Source organism: Oryza sativa, chromosome 10, assembly GCF_034140825.1.
Source record: "Oryza sativa Japonica Group chromosome 10, ASM3414082v1".
NCBI classification, from domain to species: Eukaryota; Viridiplantae; Streptophyta; class Magnoliopsida; order Poales; family Poaceae; genus Oryza; species Oryza sativa.
Window position 1 is genome coordinate 3,924,770 of NC_089044.1, and position 15,765 is coordinate 3,940,534.

General features: G+C 39.7%; 1 protein-coding gene and 1 long non-coding RNA gene across 4 annotated transcripts; both read right to left on the reverse strand.

The window, feature by feature from the left end:
- Positions 1-2,940, reverse strand: LOC4348156 (uncharacterized). Of its 2 annotated transcripts, XR_001540393.3 has the most exons (4): positions 2,409-2,940; positions 2,149-2,245; positions 1,015-1,115; positions 1-710 (listed from the first exon to the last, which is right to left on the reverse strand). It is a non-coding gene; the product is annotated as an uncharacterized lncRNA (long non-coding RNA). The 2 variants fall into 2 exon arrangements; XR_001540392.3 differs by lacking the exon at positions 2,149-2,245.
- A 7,892-nt stretch (positions 2,941-10,832) lies between these two features.
- Positions 10,833-15,288, reverse strand: LOC4348157 (putative disease resistance protein RGA1). Of its 2 annotated transcripts, none has more exons than XM_015757565.3 (3): positions 15,137-15,288; positions 11,393-13,947; positions 10,833-11,216 (listed from the first exon to the last, which is right to left on the reverse strand). In XM_015757565.3, exon 2 carries the CDS (start codon positions 13,925-13,927, stop codon positions 11,513-11,515), a length of 2,415 nt encoding a protein of 804 aa, XP_015613051.1. In that variant the 5' UTR covers positions 13,928-13,947; positions 15,137-15,288; the 3' UTR covers positions 10,833-11,216; positions 11,393-11,512. The 2 variants fall into 2 exon arrangements, with proteins under 2 accessions (XP_015613051.1, XP_066160578.1); XM_066304481.1 differs by having other exon boundaries at positions 10,866-11,136.
- Positions 15,289-15,765: the final 477 nt, after the last annotated feature.

Genomic DNA, 15,765 nt, shown 5'->3' on the forward strand with positions numbered 1-15,765 from the left:
TGAATGGAACAGCACATTATTGGCCACATATTGATACTACTTTGGAAAGTTTGTCTATAGTTTCATCTGATTCTCATTCCTAATGCTTATAGACAATTGCTAATCATATGTGTAAAAATTAAAAGAAATGGTAACTAATCCTTTTGGAAAGGAATGGATCTGCATTTGCATGCAGAGAAGCAATGGTTAAAGTTGTTTACAAAATTCTACACAATGGTTCTCATTACATAGCAAAAGAAATACTCCCTCCTTCCCAAATTGATCATCATATATGTTTATGCACCAAGACCAATGATAATTTAAATCACATCAATCAAGATACCATGCACACATTCTCCCACAATACATGCATCGATTAACACCATGCCAATTACACCTTAGCATGCACACATTCTTCCATGTTGTATTAATGGTATTCTGATGAAATCCGTGTCCATGCGGTTATATGATGATCAATTTGAGAAATCTTGAATTTCATAGTGTGATGATCAATTTGGGAAGGAGGGAGTAACGGAATGGTTACCATGGAAGACAGGGTTGTTGTGGAAGAAGTTAGTGCTTGACACTTGCCTCAACACAGTCATTTCCTTACAGTGCTAGCTCTGCATTGCCAGGAACTAACACATACAACAACCCAACAAGTCAGAGGCTTCATATATTTGTATCCTTTTCTCTTCATGCCAATATACATATCTCAAAAGTTTGAGTCCCTGGACAAATAAGACAACTTTGAGCTTAAGGTGTAAAAGTCATAGTAATGTTCATGCAAAGCATTTTAGTATGTCAACCTCTTTAGTTCTTCAAATTTTGAAAATACAATATGCAACTAATACCATTGTCAAACAATATGTGCTTTCTAATATAGTTAAATGAAAAAAGAGAAACATTTCAGTTCATTCTGAGACCAAGTAAAGAAATATGCAATCCCATTGTTGACCCATCTAGAGTAGGTTTTAAGTCATAATGAAAAATCATGTATTGTTTAGGAAAAAAAACTAGTTATTTGTTGCATACCCATGAGGCTCTGTTGTTCCGTCTAATTCATCTCTTCATGAAAATGATCGGTTGACTTGCTCTCATTTCACCCAAGAGCCACCGGTGTCTGCCCAGCCATTCTGTCAGGGGTGCAACAACCATAAGTTGATGACCGAACGTGGAAATATTATCATGTAAAATAATTAACCAAATTGATAAAAACAAAAAAAAAGTATTTTGGTTAGTATTTTCAGGAAAACCAATCAAATTATATATACCTATAGGCTTGCATGCTATTTATAAGGCTATGTTCAAGTCATCTAACTATTGGGTTGCTCTCTAGCTTATCTTGATCTAGCTATGCACTTCTGTCCGAACATGAAGAAGAAATTCACTTTGACGTGTTTAACTTGGTTGTAGTGGAACCACAATGAAATTTTTGGGTCACCTAGTGGGAGTTGCATGTTGCTCTGGAACTGAATTTGGCAAGGGCACTACTTTGATCAGATATATGAACCTGAAACTTGTCTCTACTTTGGTCAGATATATTATGAACATCTGAATATCGAGGCTGGAAACCTCTTATATTGGTATATTTTCATTCCAAATTACTATTGCTCACTTTGGAACAGCAGTGAACCAATAGCAGTTATGCACAGGGAGCACCCGATCAGACCCTGCTCCTACTGTGCTGGCCAAACAATTGTAAACAAGCTTGCAGTCAAGGTTTTTTTTTTATAGAATTTGGAGCTTGCAAACAAAAGGTGCAGACAGTATTAAGAAATATAGATTATCATCAAATGTGCAACATTTGATAACAAAAACAAAAATTCTTTTGGTACATTCTCTAATTGACAGTAAATAGATTAGTGTAAGGATTGAAATACCCCTGGGCAAAAGATTATAGTTAGTTGTTATAAAGATTGAAGAGTACAATTTCATCTGTGGATTGCAAATAAATTATGAAAATTCCTCAGTGGATTTTCTTGAAAAATCATCATTTGATACTGTTAGACAATCAAATTAAAGGGTCTGTTTGCACAAACGTATGCTGAAATCACATCCAGATTGTTTCAGAGGCATTTAATAAAAACATCTACTGGGCATGCATTTTTAATCTAACATTCTAATAGTAATATCATCATGGCCTTTCTGGAACAACTTAGAACTTACAGTGAAAATGGAAAGTGATTGAAATTAACTGTGCATTATGCCTCTCTATGAATGAACAATATTCTGCCCCGTATGCCTCCTCTGAACAGGAATGGATCTATTTAAAAAAATAAGGAACAGCAAATTAAATAACAAAGCAAAGCAGACCAAGCCTCCAAAGTCTAAATCAACAAATTGAGGATGGAGTAATCAGCCACTCCTTGCACACAGGATCCCAAATCATAGCTGAGAAAACAGCAGTGGCGCTGCAGCCGCGGTACCTCGTGTCGGTGTGGGACCGAAGCGAAGCCTCGAAGGCCAAAAGGGGAGGAGAGGGTGGGATGTGGCGCTGGGGGTAAGGGCACGACATTGGTCAGTTGAGATCGGGGAGTGGCGTCGGCAGCGTGATCTGGGCAGGCGTGGATGCGGGCGCTGGCGGTGGCGGAGAGGAGCAGATTAGCGATGAGCGTCGACGGCAGGTGATGCGGGGTGGAGAAACGCCGGGGACGGGGATGTGGGGCGGGGGACTCCACAACGGTGGAGGTGGATATGACGACAACGCTCGATCCAATGATGGGCGCGCGGCAAAGGGGATTCAGCGACGGTGGAGGACGCGGTATCGGTGGCGGCGATCTAGGAGGAGGTGCGGGACGGGAGGGAGGTGTGGTGCCGCGGCGTATTGCGGAGGCCGAGGGGACTCGCGACGAGGAGGATGAGCCGTGGCGAAGGGGGAGCGGCGCGGCGATGTGGGGCGGCGCTAGCGTGTTTTTTTTTCCCGCTGATTGCGGATTGCGAGCAATCCGTAGGAATCGCGCGTGGGTGGTGCAGAGGGATGCGGAGGAGTAGTGTGCCGCTCTGAAGCGTGTCGATGTACATTATGTTGGATCGCATGTCGGGAAAATATGTGCTTCACCATCACCACTACGAATTTTTTAAATAAAAGTAGAGTAGAGATATACAGAACAGAAATGCGTCTTCTCTTCCCTATAGGAAAACGTACTTCAAGCAGTGCCCTTTAGTTTCTTTTATAAACAAATTATTAAATCTGAGAAAAGATTTTCTGTTAATTATTTATGCACTATAAAATGCTGAAAATTTGGAAAATCATAGAAAATTCATTTTAGCTCCGATTGAGGTGAACCAGATTTTGTTAGTTTCCAACTCTCTTTTTAATACTGCACACTCAAACTTAGAATCACTGTTGTAAAAAAATTCACTAATTTAAATTCGAATAGTACGTACCGTATTTTAATATCTTAGAAACGTGATAACTTGCACATTCAACATCGGATTTAGGCGAATCTTTCTCCTAAATTTATATTAAACCATCATCTATACACTGAACATGTTCATGCACCGTGCATGATATTTTATCTTGGAGTTTTATTGGATTTTCATTTGAATATAGGTTTAAATTTAAATAGAGGACAGATCGATTGTTGCCGTTGATGGGAGTGTGCAGGATCAAGAAATATTCGAGTAACTCTTGAGCAAGCAAGTACTATTAGATCAATTCCTCCTTCGATCATGTTGAATCATATATTTTCGCAAATGCTTTATTATGTTTAAAATTGCATGCGGTGTTTGCAAAAATGTGGGACTTTGGTAGAACAACTCCTAATTGTTGCATTATCCACCTTGATTATTGATCACCCTATTGTTGATGGACCTAGGATGGGTTGTGGTCCTATCCAAGCACCAATATGGGTATATTCGAGCTACTACTATAGCTATTGCTTAGCCATGCTTAGAAAATTTGCTATGGTTATAAATGACATGATATTAACTCTTTCAAATGGGTTATTTTAAAATGTTGTACAGAGCGGTTGCCTCTGTTATTATGTGAAAATTGGAAACTGAAAATGATGATTTCAAACTTGGGCGGCAAGTGGTGTGCATATGGTGATAGTTCTACGCTGATAGGGGGAGTGTTCGCCCGAGTCAATTAAGGACCGAACTATGTGTCACCAACTAAGCTTACCGTGCAACCACATCTGTCGGTTATGGGGCAACCTTGGCTTACTAAGTTGTTTACTGTTTAGCATTGCATTGGAAGGCCGTTGTAGTAGGGACTAGTCTGAGCGATAGCTCATAGGAGCTACCCATGTGACCCTCTATGGGAACGATCGTGTTCTCCATATGGCATGGGCATCTAAGCATATCCAATATAATGGATAGTGCCTTGTTGAGGGAATAGATGTGTTACAACATTAGTATTAGGATGGGGCCCACCTTTCCTAGCGGCATTGGTTCATGGCCAATGTGGAGAAACACTCTCCATGCTCATGCAAGGCTAGACTTTACGCAATGTAACGGCTTCGTTGTGACCTCTAGACCGTGCTCAATGTGTAGAGTGTGGGTTACCGACGGGTACCGAAACAACTAGAGTGTAGCCTTTTGGCTTCTATCACATCATGTGGGTAAAGTTGTACAAACTCTGCAGAGTTTAAAACTAATCGATTAGCCGGTGCTCACGGTCATGAGCGACTTGGTGAAATGATACAAGTATAGTGTTGGTGATTTGTTAAATGAATTGCGATATGGGTATGGTGAATAATGGTGATGATTTTGCCTGGTGTGGGCTGATAATATAATGATTACTTGCTACCATGGAGGGGGCACAAGGATGATATGATGATACTTATATTACTATTATTATGCTTTACTCTTTGATTTAAAAATTCCGTTTCAATATGTTATATTTATATTGCGAAACAAAAATTGTTTTACACTGAAAATGAGCTACAAATATAGCCATCTTTGGGGAGAATTTACTATTTGCCACTCTCTCAAAATGCCAGTGCTCAAATGCCACTCTCCCAAATTTTCATTCCCAAATGCCATCCGGACCCACATGTCAGCCTCACTCTCCATTCAAACAAAAGTGATGCGGGACCCGATGATGAGTGAGGCTGACATGTGGGCCTGGGTGGCATTTGGGAATGAAAATTTGGGAGAGTGGCATTTGAGCACTGGCATTTTGAGAGAGTAGCAAATAGTAAATTCCCCCGTGTATTGACCCACCGCTCATTTTGATCTCAGCTTGCAATAGTCCTAGGTTTCCCAAGGTTTGGGTAGGACTTGCCAGTACCTCGTGTATTGACCCACCGCTCATTGTTGTTTTTAGTCTTGTTTACAGGAATCGGGTGTTTGCGCTGCTAACCGACGTTTCCTTGGATAGTTCTTTCTAGGGTGATTATTAGTCGGTTGCCTGTGTCATTTGGTAGATGGGTATACTGAACAATTTATGTATCTTTTCCGCTGCGTTTTAAACTCATTTCAGTGGTCAGTTGGCCTAACCACTTTGCATGACTCTTACACTGCTAAGTTATAAGAGCTACATTTTTTTTACTTGTGTGCCATGTACATGGTATGGATGTGGTAACAATATATATTGTGGATGCGTGTACTACGCACTGATCATGGGACTAGTACAGTGTACGCTCCAGGTATTCGGGAATTCAATCCCTGGGTGCCGACAGATTTTTAGGAATTGGCTGCACGACATGTGATTATAATCAAGGGGGTCCAAGACGGTATCGGTCCGTACTTCAGGTAGAGCAATAAACATATGTAATGATCGCTATGACGGTTCAATTAGTCACAAACCAAAAAAATACAGATATATACATTGAAATTTATCAGACTTACTTAAAGTTGTATGCGGTCATTATGACTCTTTTTTTTTTTTTGAAATCTTAGGAATGCGTATCCAATATATTGTGTCACAGTAAGAAACTTGGTCTTGTACAAGCTCTTCTTATATTCCGTTATATGTTCAGGCGTTTTGTTCTTTAGCTGCTCAGACTTTTCTGATAGAGTTACGATATGATCAAGGGTTGTTGCTTTTCGGAGGTTTCTTCTGGTTCAATAATGTTGCAATCGATTGAACCAGAAGAAACCTCCGAAAAGCAGGAACCCTTGATCATTCTAGCACTAGGAAGGATGTGATTTTGCCTAGCTGATATTGACTGCATCATTCTGGGGGAGAAGGAGCCTACCTGCATGTGCGTCTAATGAGATCGGCACTTCTGTATTGGATGAGAAGGCATGCATGGACAAATCCACCCGAACGAAGTCACCAGCCACTACCATTGTGCTCACCACCGGTCGATGGTGTCAGCCATTGGGCAAGCAGATCAGCTACTACTAAGCTTCTGCCTGGCCAGATCTGCCACTCCTGATGACCGCCATCTCCCCACATGTGAAGAGGATGAACAGTGGAATCACCAGCGTAGTAATCACCAGAAGGTAGCATTGGCAACTACTGACCTTGTCAATCTGCCATGGCTAGAGATCGGAGCAGATTAATCGACCGCCTCCGGAACTTGCCACCATCAGATCCATTATTAGCAAGTCCAGATTCCATAGGAACGACTCCGGCGACCTCAGTCAAAACAGGACATTGCACGAAGATACGGGAAAAAGCCCAAGAATGGGTGGAACCCAACACTATACTGGCTAAACTACTACTAGTAGGAAGGGGCTTGACCCCTCTTTCAGCCATCACTGGCAGTGAGCTGCCGGAACCGAGTAAGAGGGATCGAGAGAAGGGGATTTTTCTGTTTGTCGCCTTTCTTATTGTTTCCAGAGAGCTCCCCAACCTCCCTATCTTGGGAGAGCGCCAGAAGAGCACATTGTGATGAGGACATCACTCCTTTGGATATACACAACAATCATCCATCGGTCATTCAAGAACCAATCACAAGAGCTCGCACGCAACAATTGAATTTAGATGTGAGCTCGTTCCTATGTTTATCTTTATATGATTTTGAGAACAGATTGCTACCTAATGATTATATTATGATTAGGAATAATGGAGAGGACAAGGAGACACTTAGAGAGGGACTTAGAGGTGTGGAGGATCAGCAAGGAGGTCCAAGTCAATATGGAGGCCCAAACCAAGTCAACTTCAAGTACGTTTCGTAGTCTAGGACCAGTCTGCACTAAAATGGGTGCCTAGGTCGCATACGTGCTCGGATTGGGGCTTTCTTTATATGGATGGAAAGCTAAGAAGATAACATTTCCAATGGTTTGGTCCCATATCCAAATTCTTTCCGAGTCATTGGGAATCGACCAAACAAGTTGACATCTAGAATCTGTTTCGGTGTTGCGTCGCCGTATTTTGGTCTTTGGGCTATGTATCGTGTTGGAGCCCATTAGGGTTGCGTCAAGGGGTATTTGCATGACCCTAAACTCTATATATTAGTAGCTGCTGCCACCTTTAGGGTTTGGGTTTTGCTTAGATTAATCTGTCAAGAATAGTTTCGCTGATCCTTCAGTTTGTAAGACCCCAACTTGTGAGCTTAATCATTCATATACATTTTGAATGTATTCTTTCTTGTTCTTGTTTGTGTTCTTCGATTCACAAATAGGGATTAGCCTTCTCGGTGAGGTCAACCGGGTTTCGACACGTACGGTTGATAACCAGAGTAGACGTGGTGCTGCGGTTGCGGGGCTCAAGAGCATGTTCGTTCAGAAGCCAGATCAATTTGTGCTGTGACTCCATAAAATCGACTGTTTATCAAAACCTTTCAGAAGATCAGGAACCCTTGTCCGCATCACATTGGTTACTAGGAAAGTATAGTGGAAACTATATCTTACATGAAAACTTGAACAAGATATTTTATAAATGTTCGCAAAAAATTAAAAAAAATCACACATGCTATATGTAAATAAACAACCATACGAATAACACTATTATTGTTTTTGTCTTTTTCTCCTATGTTTTGGTCTTTTGAGTTTATCCATCAGTGTTACCAGTCTATGTGGGAGATTCTGATTCTCAAATTGGACTTTGAAAATGCTTTTGATACAATTGAACACTCTACAATTTTGGAAATAATGAAGCATATGGGTTTCCCTGCAAAATGGATAAACTGGGTGAAGATGGTTTTTAGTTCTGCAAGTTCATCTGTTTTGTCAAATGGAGTCCCTGGGAAAATTTTCAAGTGCAAGAGAGGGGTTAGGCAAGGTGATCCCCTTTCTCCTTTGCTTTTTGTGCTTGGTATTGAATTACTTAAAACAGTCTTAAATAAAGCTATGAGAATCGGACTGTTATCTAAACCTATAAATGTGCAAGATGAGGGGGACTTTCCAGTGGTTCAATATGCTGATGATACCCTCATTTTCATAAACGCATCCTAGAGAGATTTTTTTTTTCCTTAAGGATCTTTTACACACTTTCACTCAAGACACTGGTTTGGAAATCCATTATCATAAGGCCAGTATTTACCCCTTGAATGTTCCTAAGGATAAATTAGAAAATTTGCTCTGTTGCTGGGATGTAAAGGTGGGCACCATGCCTTTTACTTACTTAGGTTTGCCAATGGGTATACTACAAACTAAGAGCGGTTGACATGGCACCAATGGTGGATAGAGTGTAAAGGAGATTAACTGCTAATGCTTCTTTAAAGCATCTGCATAAATTTTACACTGTGCAAGACTTTCCTTGGGTTAGACTTATATGGACTTCTTACAGCAGAACAAAAGTGCCTCACATGATCTTTAATAAAGGATCTTTTTGGTGGAGGGATATTATTCAATTGGTTAATATATACAGAGCTATCTCTAAATGCTCAATCCAGTCTGGTACTACAATATTGTTTTGGGATGATATCTGGAATGGGGAAGACAGAAAACTTAAGTTCTAAGCTCTCTTTTCCCAAACCACAGTGAGATGGGAATCTGTAAGAAATTTTTCTGGCTTCCATCTAGAAGATTGTTTCAATCTTCCTCTAGAAGCGCAGGCTTATGGGCAGTTCCTTCAGTTGCAATGAGTAGTTTATCTTTCAAAACTCAAAGAGGAGATTCTTGGTCTTTCATTTGGAATTCTCAAGTGTACTCTACTCAGAAGTTTTATCCATCTAACTTTTTGGGAATTTCGATTCCAAGGCTTTTCATTTGGATCTGTAAATCAAAGTGCATCAAAAAGAATAAGGTTTTCGTGTAGTTACTTCTGTGGGATAGACTCAACACTAGAGATGTGTTGGACAGGAGGCATTGTGCCCCTGAAGATGTTGTTTTGTGTTGTGGTGTTTGTGGAGGACCAAGAGAAACCTTGCTTCACTTATTCTTCATTTGTCCTTTCAGTAAGATGTGTTGGGAGCGTCTGGGAATCAGGTGGAATACTAATTTGAAAATTTGCCAAATGCAGGTTTTGGCTAAGGAGGAAAGGTTTCTTGGACTTTATATGTTTTGCTTGTTGGCGCATTTGGAAGCAGCGAAATAGCCATGTTTTTTAACAATGTTCAGCCAGATCTTAATAGGTGGTTTGTTGCTTTAAAAAATGAAATTCTTCTGCATGTTTGCAGAATAAAGGATTCTCTTAGCATTCTCATTCTTAGCTTTTTTTTTTGGTTTTTTTGTTCTGGGGCCTTTGTTTTATGTTCTCTGTACACGCGTTCTTTTATTTTAATATATAGCTACTGGGCAAAGCCCTGGTAATATTTTCCATAAAACTTTGTATGGTTGTCTAATTTTACCTTCGCTATTTTGTGACCACCATTCTTCGGCAATAAAACAGGGAAAACAATGCCTCGACCAACTAGGCATTTTGCAAGTATCATTCAAATAAAGAAGAAAATATAAGACTTAGCACAAACTTTTAGCCTCTTCCTGAAATACTAACCTATGCAGGTAATATCAGAAATCTGAACATTGGACATAAACATTCTGCTAGCACAAACTACTACTACGTACAGAAACTACAAAAGAACAAAGGTTACAGTCACCTACAGAAAACATAAACTAATCTATAATAAAATTACTACGCATATGAAATTCCACGGTAAATTCAATAACATTATGATGTAAGACATACAAAAATTTGGCTATGAATTCAATTTTGTCAGCTGCCAAATGTGTGAGCATCATGTAGAACATCGTATGGAAGGTGCAAAATTAAGGTCTCACTACCACACAAATACACAAAGAGGACGACACTATAGGTGACGGATGTACTAAAACTGGCATATATAAACCTTTCCCTGTCTCCAAGGGCTGAAACATTAAATAACCAACACATTTGAGCAATTATAAGTAACAGTTCTAGAGAAAAACCAGTACTGTATGTGCTGATTTTTTCTAAAAAAAGGAACCTTTAATTTATCATAGGTACCATTTCATTAAAAAAATCAACATCTATAATATATTATAGGTGATGGTTTTTTAATAAACCGACGCCCGTAAAACCGAGCCGAGCCGAACCGGTGGGTGGGAGGGAGATACTTTTTGCCGAACCCATGAGTACTTGTACTCGGCCTTATCCTCTCCTCTCTCTCTCTCTCTATCTCTGTCTCTTCCTTCCCTTCCCCACCCTCCCATTCTCCTCCACCAACACCCGCCGCCGATCACCACCGGGATCCACGAGGCGATCTGACGTGCATTGGATTGGGATCTCCTACATCCTTCCTTTCCCCTATCCTTCGAGCTGATCAAGCCGCCTTTTTTTTTTATTTCTGGAACCTCAAAGCTACCGGTTCCTAAACTGGCACCTTTGACTACCTCAAAGGTGCCCCCTGTTATGTTATGTGTCATTTGGGAAATTTAGCATCCATGGGGTTTTCCCAACCGGTACACATTGTTGTTTCTGTAGCAGTGTTTGAATTAATAAAACATATAAAAATGAGAAACTAAAAAACTTGTACGGATATGGAATATTTAATCAGCTGGCAATATATGAGTATAATAAAATTTCAAGCTCGGGAATTAAACTGAAATTTCTATACAAACAGGACTTCGAACGACCATATAAGTTCAATTAAGGTCTGAAATAATTAAACATGTGAAAAACATAAACTGAATTAGACATGGCACATTTGAAATGCATCATTACAATTTAGAAACAGGGACATGGTATTCAGAGCATCACTATACATTTCAAAAAGAGCAACCTTACAATCACCCTAATGAGCATCGTAATTCAAACTTGTGGCCTATTCGGTTAACAAATTATGAGCAGTCTCAGTTATTGTTTTTCATCCCAGCTAGTGTGTACTTTGGTCCTCTCTGCAACAAAAGGAAATCCATTGAATTGGTGCCTAAAAGGGATTTCTTAGCTTCACTGGTTGCTATACTTCCATACATACCTATAATGCAAAAAAAATAAAAATGAAAAATCCATCTCCCAAACTGAACTGAATTATATTAGACAAAGTAATCATACAAGTGTGGAAGCTTAACACCCAAACCTAAAATCTAGCAAACACTGCAATTCGTATTAAATTATAAAGATTTAAATTTCTGAGAGAACAATGCAACTTACCTATTTCACTTCCTGTGGGGCTTTTCTTTTAGCATAAGCTCTATACCTCCATGAAGATTTTATGGGGAGATAGTAATCAACTAATTGTCATCCCTTTATATAATTATGCTCGGGAAATCCTTAATGAATACCCCCCTGCCTCTGATGGTTAGTGAGATCTTGCATGAAGCTTGGAAGCTCCCTTAGATTGGGGCATTGCTCAATCAATAAATACCGAAGAGAACCCGAGGCAGAACAAAGAGTGTCAGGAAGACGCTCTAGCTTTGGAAGTCCAATGATCTGCAATGATCGAAGACTCCATAGCCCATCCATGGCCTCCTCTGGATGCATCAAATCCAGCTCCGGGCAATTGTCGATGAACAGCTCTCGCAGACTGGAGAGGTGTGTCATGCTGGCTGGGAGAGAAGGAAGCTTTGGGCAATCACTGATCCACAGCATCTGTAGGGCAGTCAACGAGCCAATCCCTTCTGACAGTGATGTTAGTTCACTACATGAGTGAAGCTGCAGGGATGTTAGTGAAGCCCAGCCACGAAGTCCTGCTTCTGGCAACTGCTTTTGCTTCGATGTCAAACTCAGGTACCTGAGGCTGATTAACTTGTTTACATCTCTCGGCAACTCGATTAGTTGGTCACTTCGATAAAGATCAAGTGTCTGAAGGTTTATGAGCTTGCATAGGGAATTGGGAAGGTATTTTATGGTTTTGTTCCAGGTGAGGTCAAGATACCTCAAGTGCTTCAAATTTCCAATTGAATCTGGGAGTTCGTCAATTCTAACTCCGGATATAATCAATACACGTAGAAGCAATAACTTGGACAGCAGCACTTCCAGAAATTTTTTGCTTAAAGAACCATGATTACACGAACTAATAAAAGTTCGAGCTTTTCTTGCTTTGATTAAATGCCTGGGAAATTCTTGCTCGTGTGTGAAATCCTTAAGGTCCCATACTAGATGCCTGACTGTTTCTGAGACTTGTTGCCCTTCACAGTTCACAACAGCTAGGTCTGTGTCCAAAACATATCTACCAAGATCATGTACAATGTCATGTAACTTGCAATGTGGCATGCTTCCATCAAAAGTAATTAGAGAGTCTTGAAAAAGGGAACTTCCTATCAATTCAATAATGTACTGATTACCAACATCTATTTCTTCACTCAATTTGTTCGAGTTCAGTAGCCCATGTGCCATCCAAAACATGATTATGCATCTTCTGTAATATTCGAAGTCCTTAGGAAATATGGATAAATAGGAAAGACATGGTTTAAGGGCAGCTGGAAGAGCATTGTAACTTAACTTTAGCACTGGCATTATATCTCTGTCACCTTGTACAATTTTGCACAAGTGGTCTTCTTTAACACGTAGCCATTGAGTTTCATCACGCATGGTAAATAGTAGAGAACCCAATGATTTTATTGCCAGTGGTACTCCAGCACACTTCTTCACAATGGACTCTCCAATTTTCAACAACCACGGATATTTATTTTCCTCACCTTGTCTGAATGCAACTCTGGTAAAAATTTGCATGCACTCATGAAAAGGGAGTGCACCCACCTTGTACGGGTCTGAGGTACCAACCATAGATGCAACAACATTTTCGCGTGTAGTAACAATTATCACACTACCCCTTGCACCACTTGACAACAAATTCCTCAGCTCTCTCCATTCATTTACATCACGAGTCCACAGATCATCCAATACCAGGAAATAATTTCCATTCTGCAGAATTCCCCTGAGCTTATTTTGTAAATGTTCCAAGTTTAGATGCTTGCAACTCTCACCACTGGCAGACTCGATTATATCTTGTAGTATATTTTTCAGATTAAATTTATTAGAGACACAGGCCCACATCATCTTGCTGAACCTCTCCCTGATTTGTTGATCATGATACACCATATTTGCTAGTTCAGTTTTCCCAATGCCTCCAAGCCCAAGCAGAGGAAGCACAAAAATATCATGATGTTCTGCTGCTCTTAGTATCTTACTAACAATCTCATCTCTAGCATCATCCCTTCCAATTATATCAGGTTGATACACAAAAGAATATGATTCTCTTTCTGGTTCTTCAGAACACTGACCACCCACTGTCCAATCGGTCAGTCCAAAGTCCTTTTTACTAGCGGCTATTTCGTTAAGCTTTTCATGAACTTCTCTTATTCTGCTGCTCCATTTCTTCTTCCTTTTGAGCAATTTTCTTCTCAATTTCAATCGAGAAATATGTACACAATTGGTTTGAGTAACCACATCTTTGCTAACTCTGCGCTTCAAAGTTTCAGTTGACGCATCGTCCAAAATGTCATCTATGTCATACATGACATCTTTCAGTTTTCGCAGCCATTCCTTGAGTGCACTAGAAGTACTCTGCTTCCTCTCTGCGTCTAGAAGAACTCCACTAATAGCTTGCAACGAATTCTGTAGCTTCCCCAGTTCTTGATGCACACTCCTGTCTGATTTAATCCCCATCAAACCGTGTTCACTAACAAACAAAATTATTTTTCCAATAATTGACACGGCAAAACTTGACAGAAGTACTTCGGCCATAGTTGTAAGAACTGAGCCTTCTGAAAAAAAGTAAAATATGTGACAGACCTGTGGATGCCATACAATATAGGCCACTCGATAAGGAAGGAAAATGAATCAGCACATGACTTTTAAGGCTAAATAGTGAACTTTTGTTAGAAATGGGTGATTTCATAGAAAAAGATATTATATAAGATTCAAGAACACTTGCGTTATATTTGTGAAGATTAATTGATTGACACAAAAACAAATACTAAAAAGGAACTTGGTATCAAATTAATAGAGAAGAAATAGAGACCCAAGTTGAGTCCAAGAGGTTTCTGAACTTTGGTGATGGTGGTGTACATCCACACCTCTCACCAATTGATCTGGGCTTAGTCCCTATCTGCATGCCTTATGGCAAATATATACTATGAACTAAATTACCTGTTACCTGTGCCATGTAGCTGCTAGTGGTCAAAATTTGTTAGGGGATGATGACTGTTATATTATGATCCGAATTAGACTGGTAATTCCACTTCCAAATATGAAGTTCTACTTCTAGTCCAATTCTGGATGATGTAACTCGTATAATATAACCCTTAAGAGACATAGTGCAAGACAATGCTAAATATAAAGAGCAAACAAGTTCCATTTAACATCCTCAACATAGTGATTATTATTTTGTAAACATCAGCCCCCAAACGCACACAAGGGCACGAATTTCCTTATTGCATAGTCACCTAAAATCCTGTATCACTAAACCAGAAATTGCAATTCAATAAAGCAGAATCTGATTACAGTAGAGCTTTACTGAAACTTCTGTTATATATGTATGAAAATCATGCTCTAATAGTATACCTTTTGGTGTTTGCAGGTGCTCATAGTGCAGTTAGCCAAAAGAAATATGATTTAGAAAATGAATGCCTCAATTACAAGAGAATTAGGTGGTAAATAATCTAAATTCTCCAATTACAAATACAAAAAAAGAAATACTCTAAAAAAACTCAGATTCATCCTCCTCCCTCTTCCATGTTGCTTTTCACCTGGGAACCTAGAATCCTGCCCCTGTGAGCTGTGATATCTTTTTGAGGCATTTCCACAAACAGGTCACAGGCAATAGAAAAATCCTAAATGGCTTTAACAGCAAAGGTAACAAGAAAAGCCTACCAGCAATACAATTTACAGGAATGATCGACTTAGAGATAGGGAGAAAGATAGCAAGACGGAGAGATGAGAGATCGATCTCACCAGTCACCAGCCCTGAACCCCTCGCCTGCTTCCGCAGCCTCGCTGTCAGCAATCTCCAGAGAGAAACGGAAGAAGATTTTCAGGGATCGAGCGGGCAGGTGATGCAGATTGGCCTCGCCGTGGAAGCCTGATGCCAAATTGCTCCATCCTCTGATGTCAAATCGCGTAAAAATTATATATAAGGAAGAGAATTGGCCTACGGTAAGATGAGAAAAGCCGAGAGCGGACAGCGGTGGGTTTAGCACAATTCTATGTGCGCATGCCCTTGGTAAGTTGGTATGTCGTAATTGGAATTTGACAACGGACAATTCATGGAATACCTGTTGACATCACAATTTTTGTCACTGGGAATTAATACTCTGGTTGGTTAGATTATTTTAGTTAGTAGCGTGATCCCACGAAAGTGAATATATCTTTACTTTCTAACTAGCATGGTGGCCCGCGCAGATTGCGCGGCTAGTATCATTATATTTTCTCTCATATAATAGCATATATGATTTTTATTATATTATTCAAATATATTAAAATGACAACATAATTTTAAATTTTGCAATAACTTTACAAAACTACTAATGTGTAATATTCATATTGTATTTTATATACGTGTTAGTTATTAATTATTTTTAATA

Coding starts and splice junctions, on each gene's coding strand:
- LOC4348157 (XM_015757565.3), bottom strand. CDS start 13,927: ATGGCCGAAGTACTTCTGTCAAGTTTTGCCGTGTCAATTATTGGAAAA.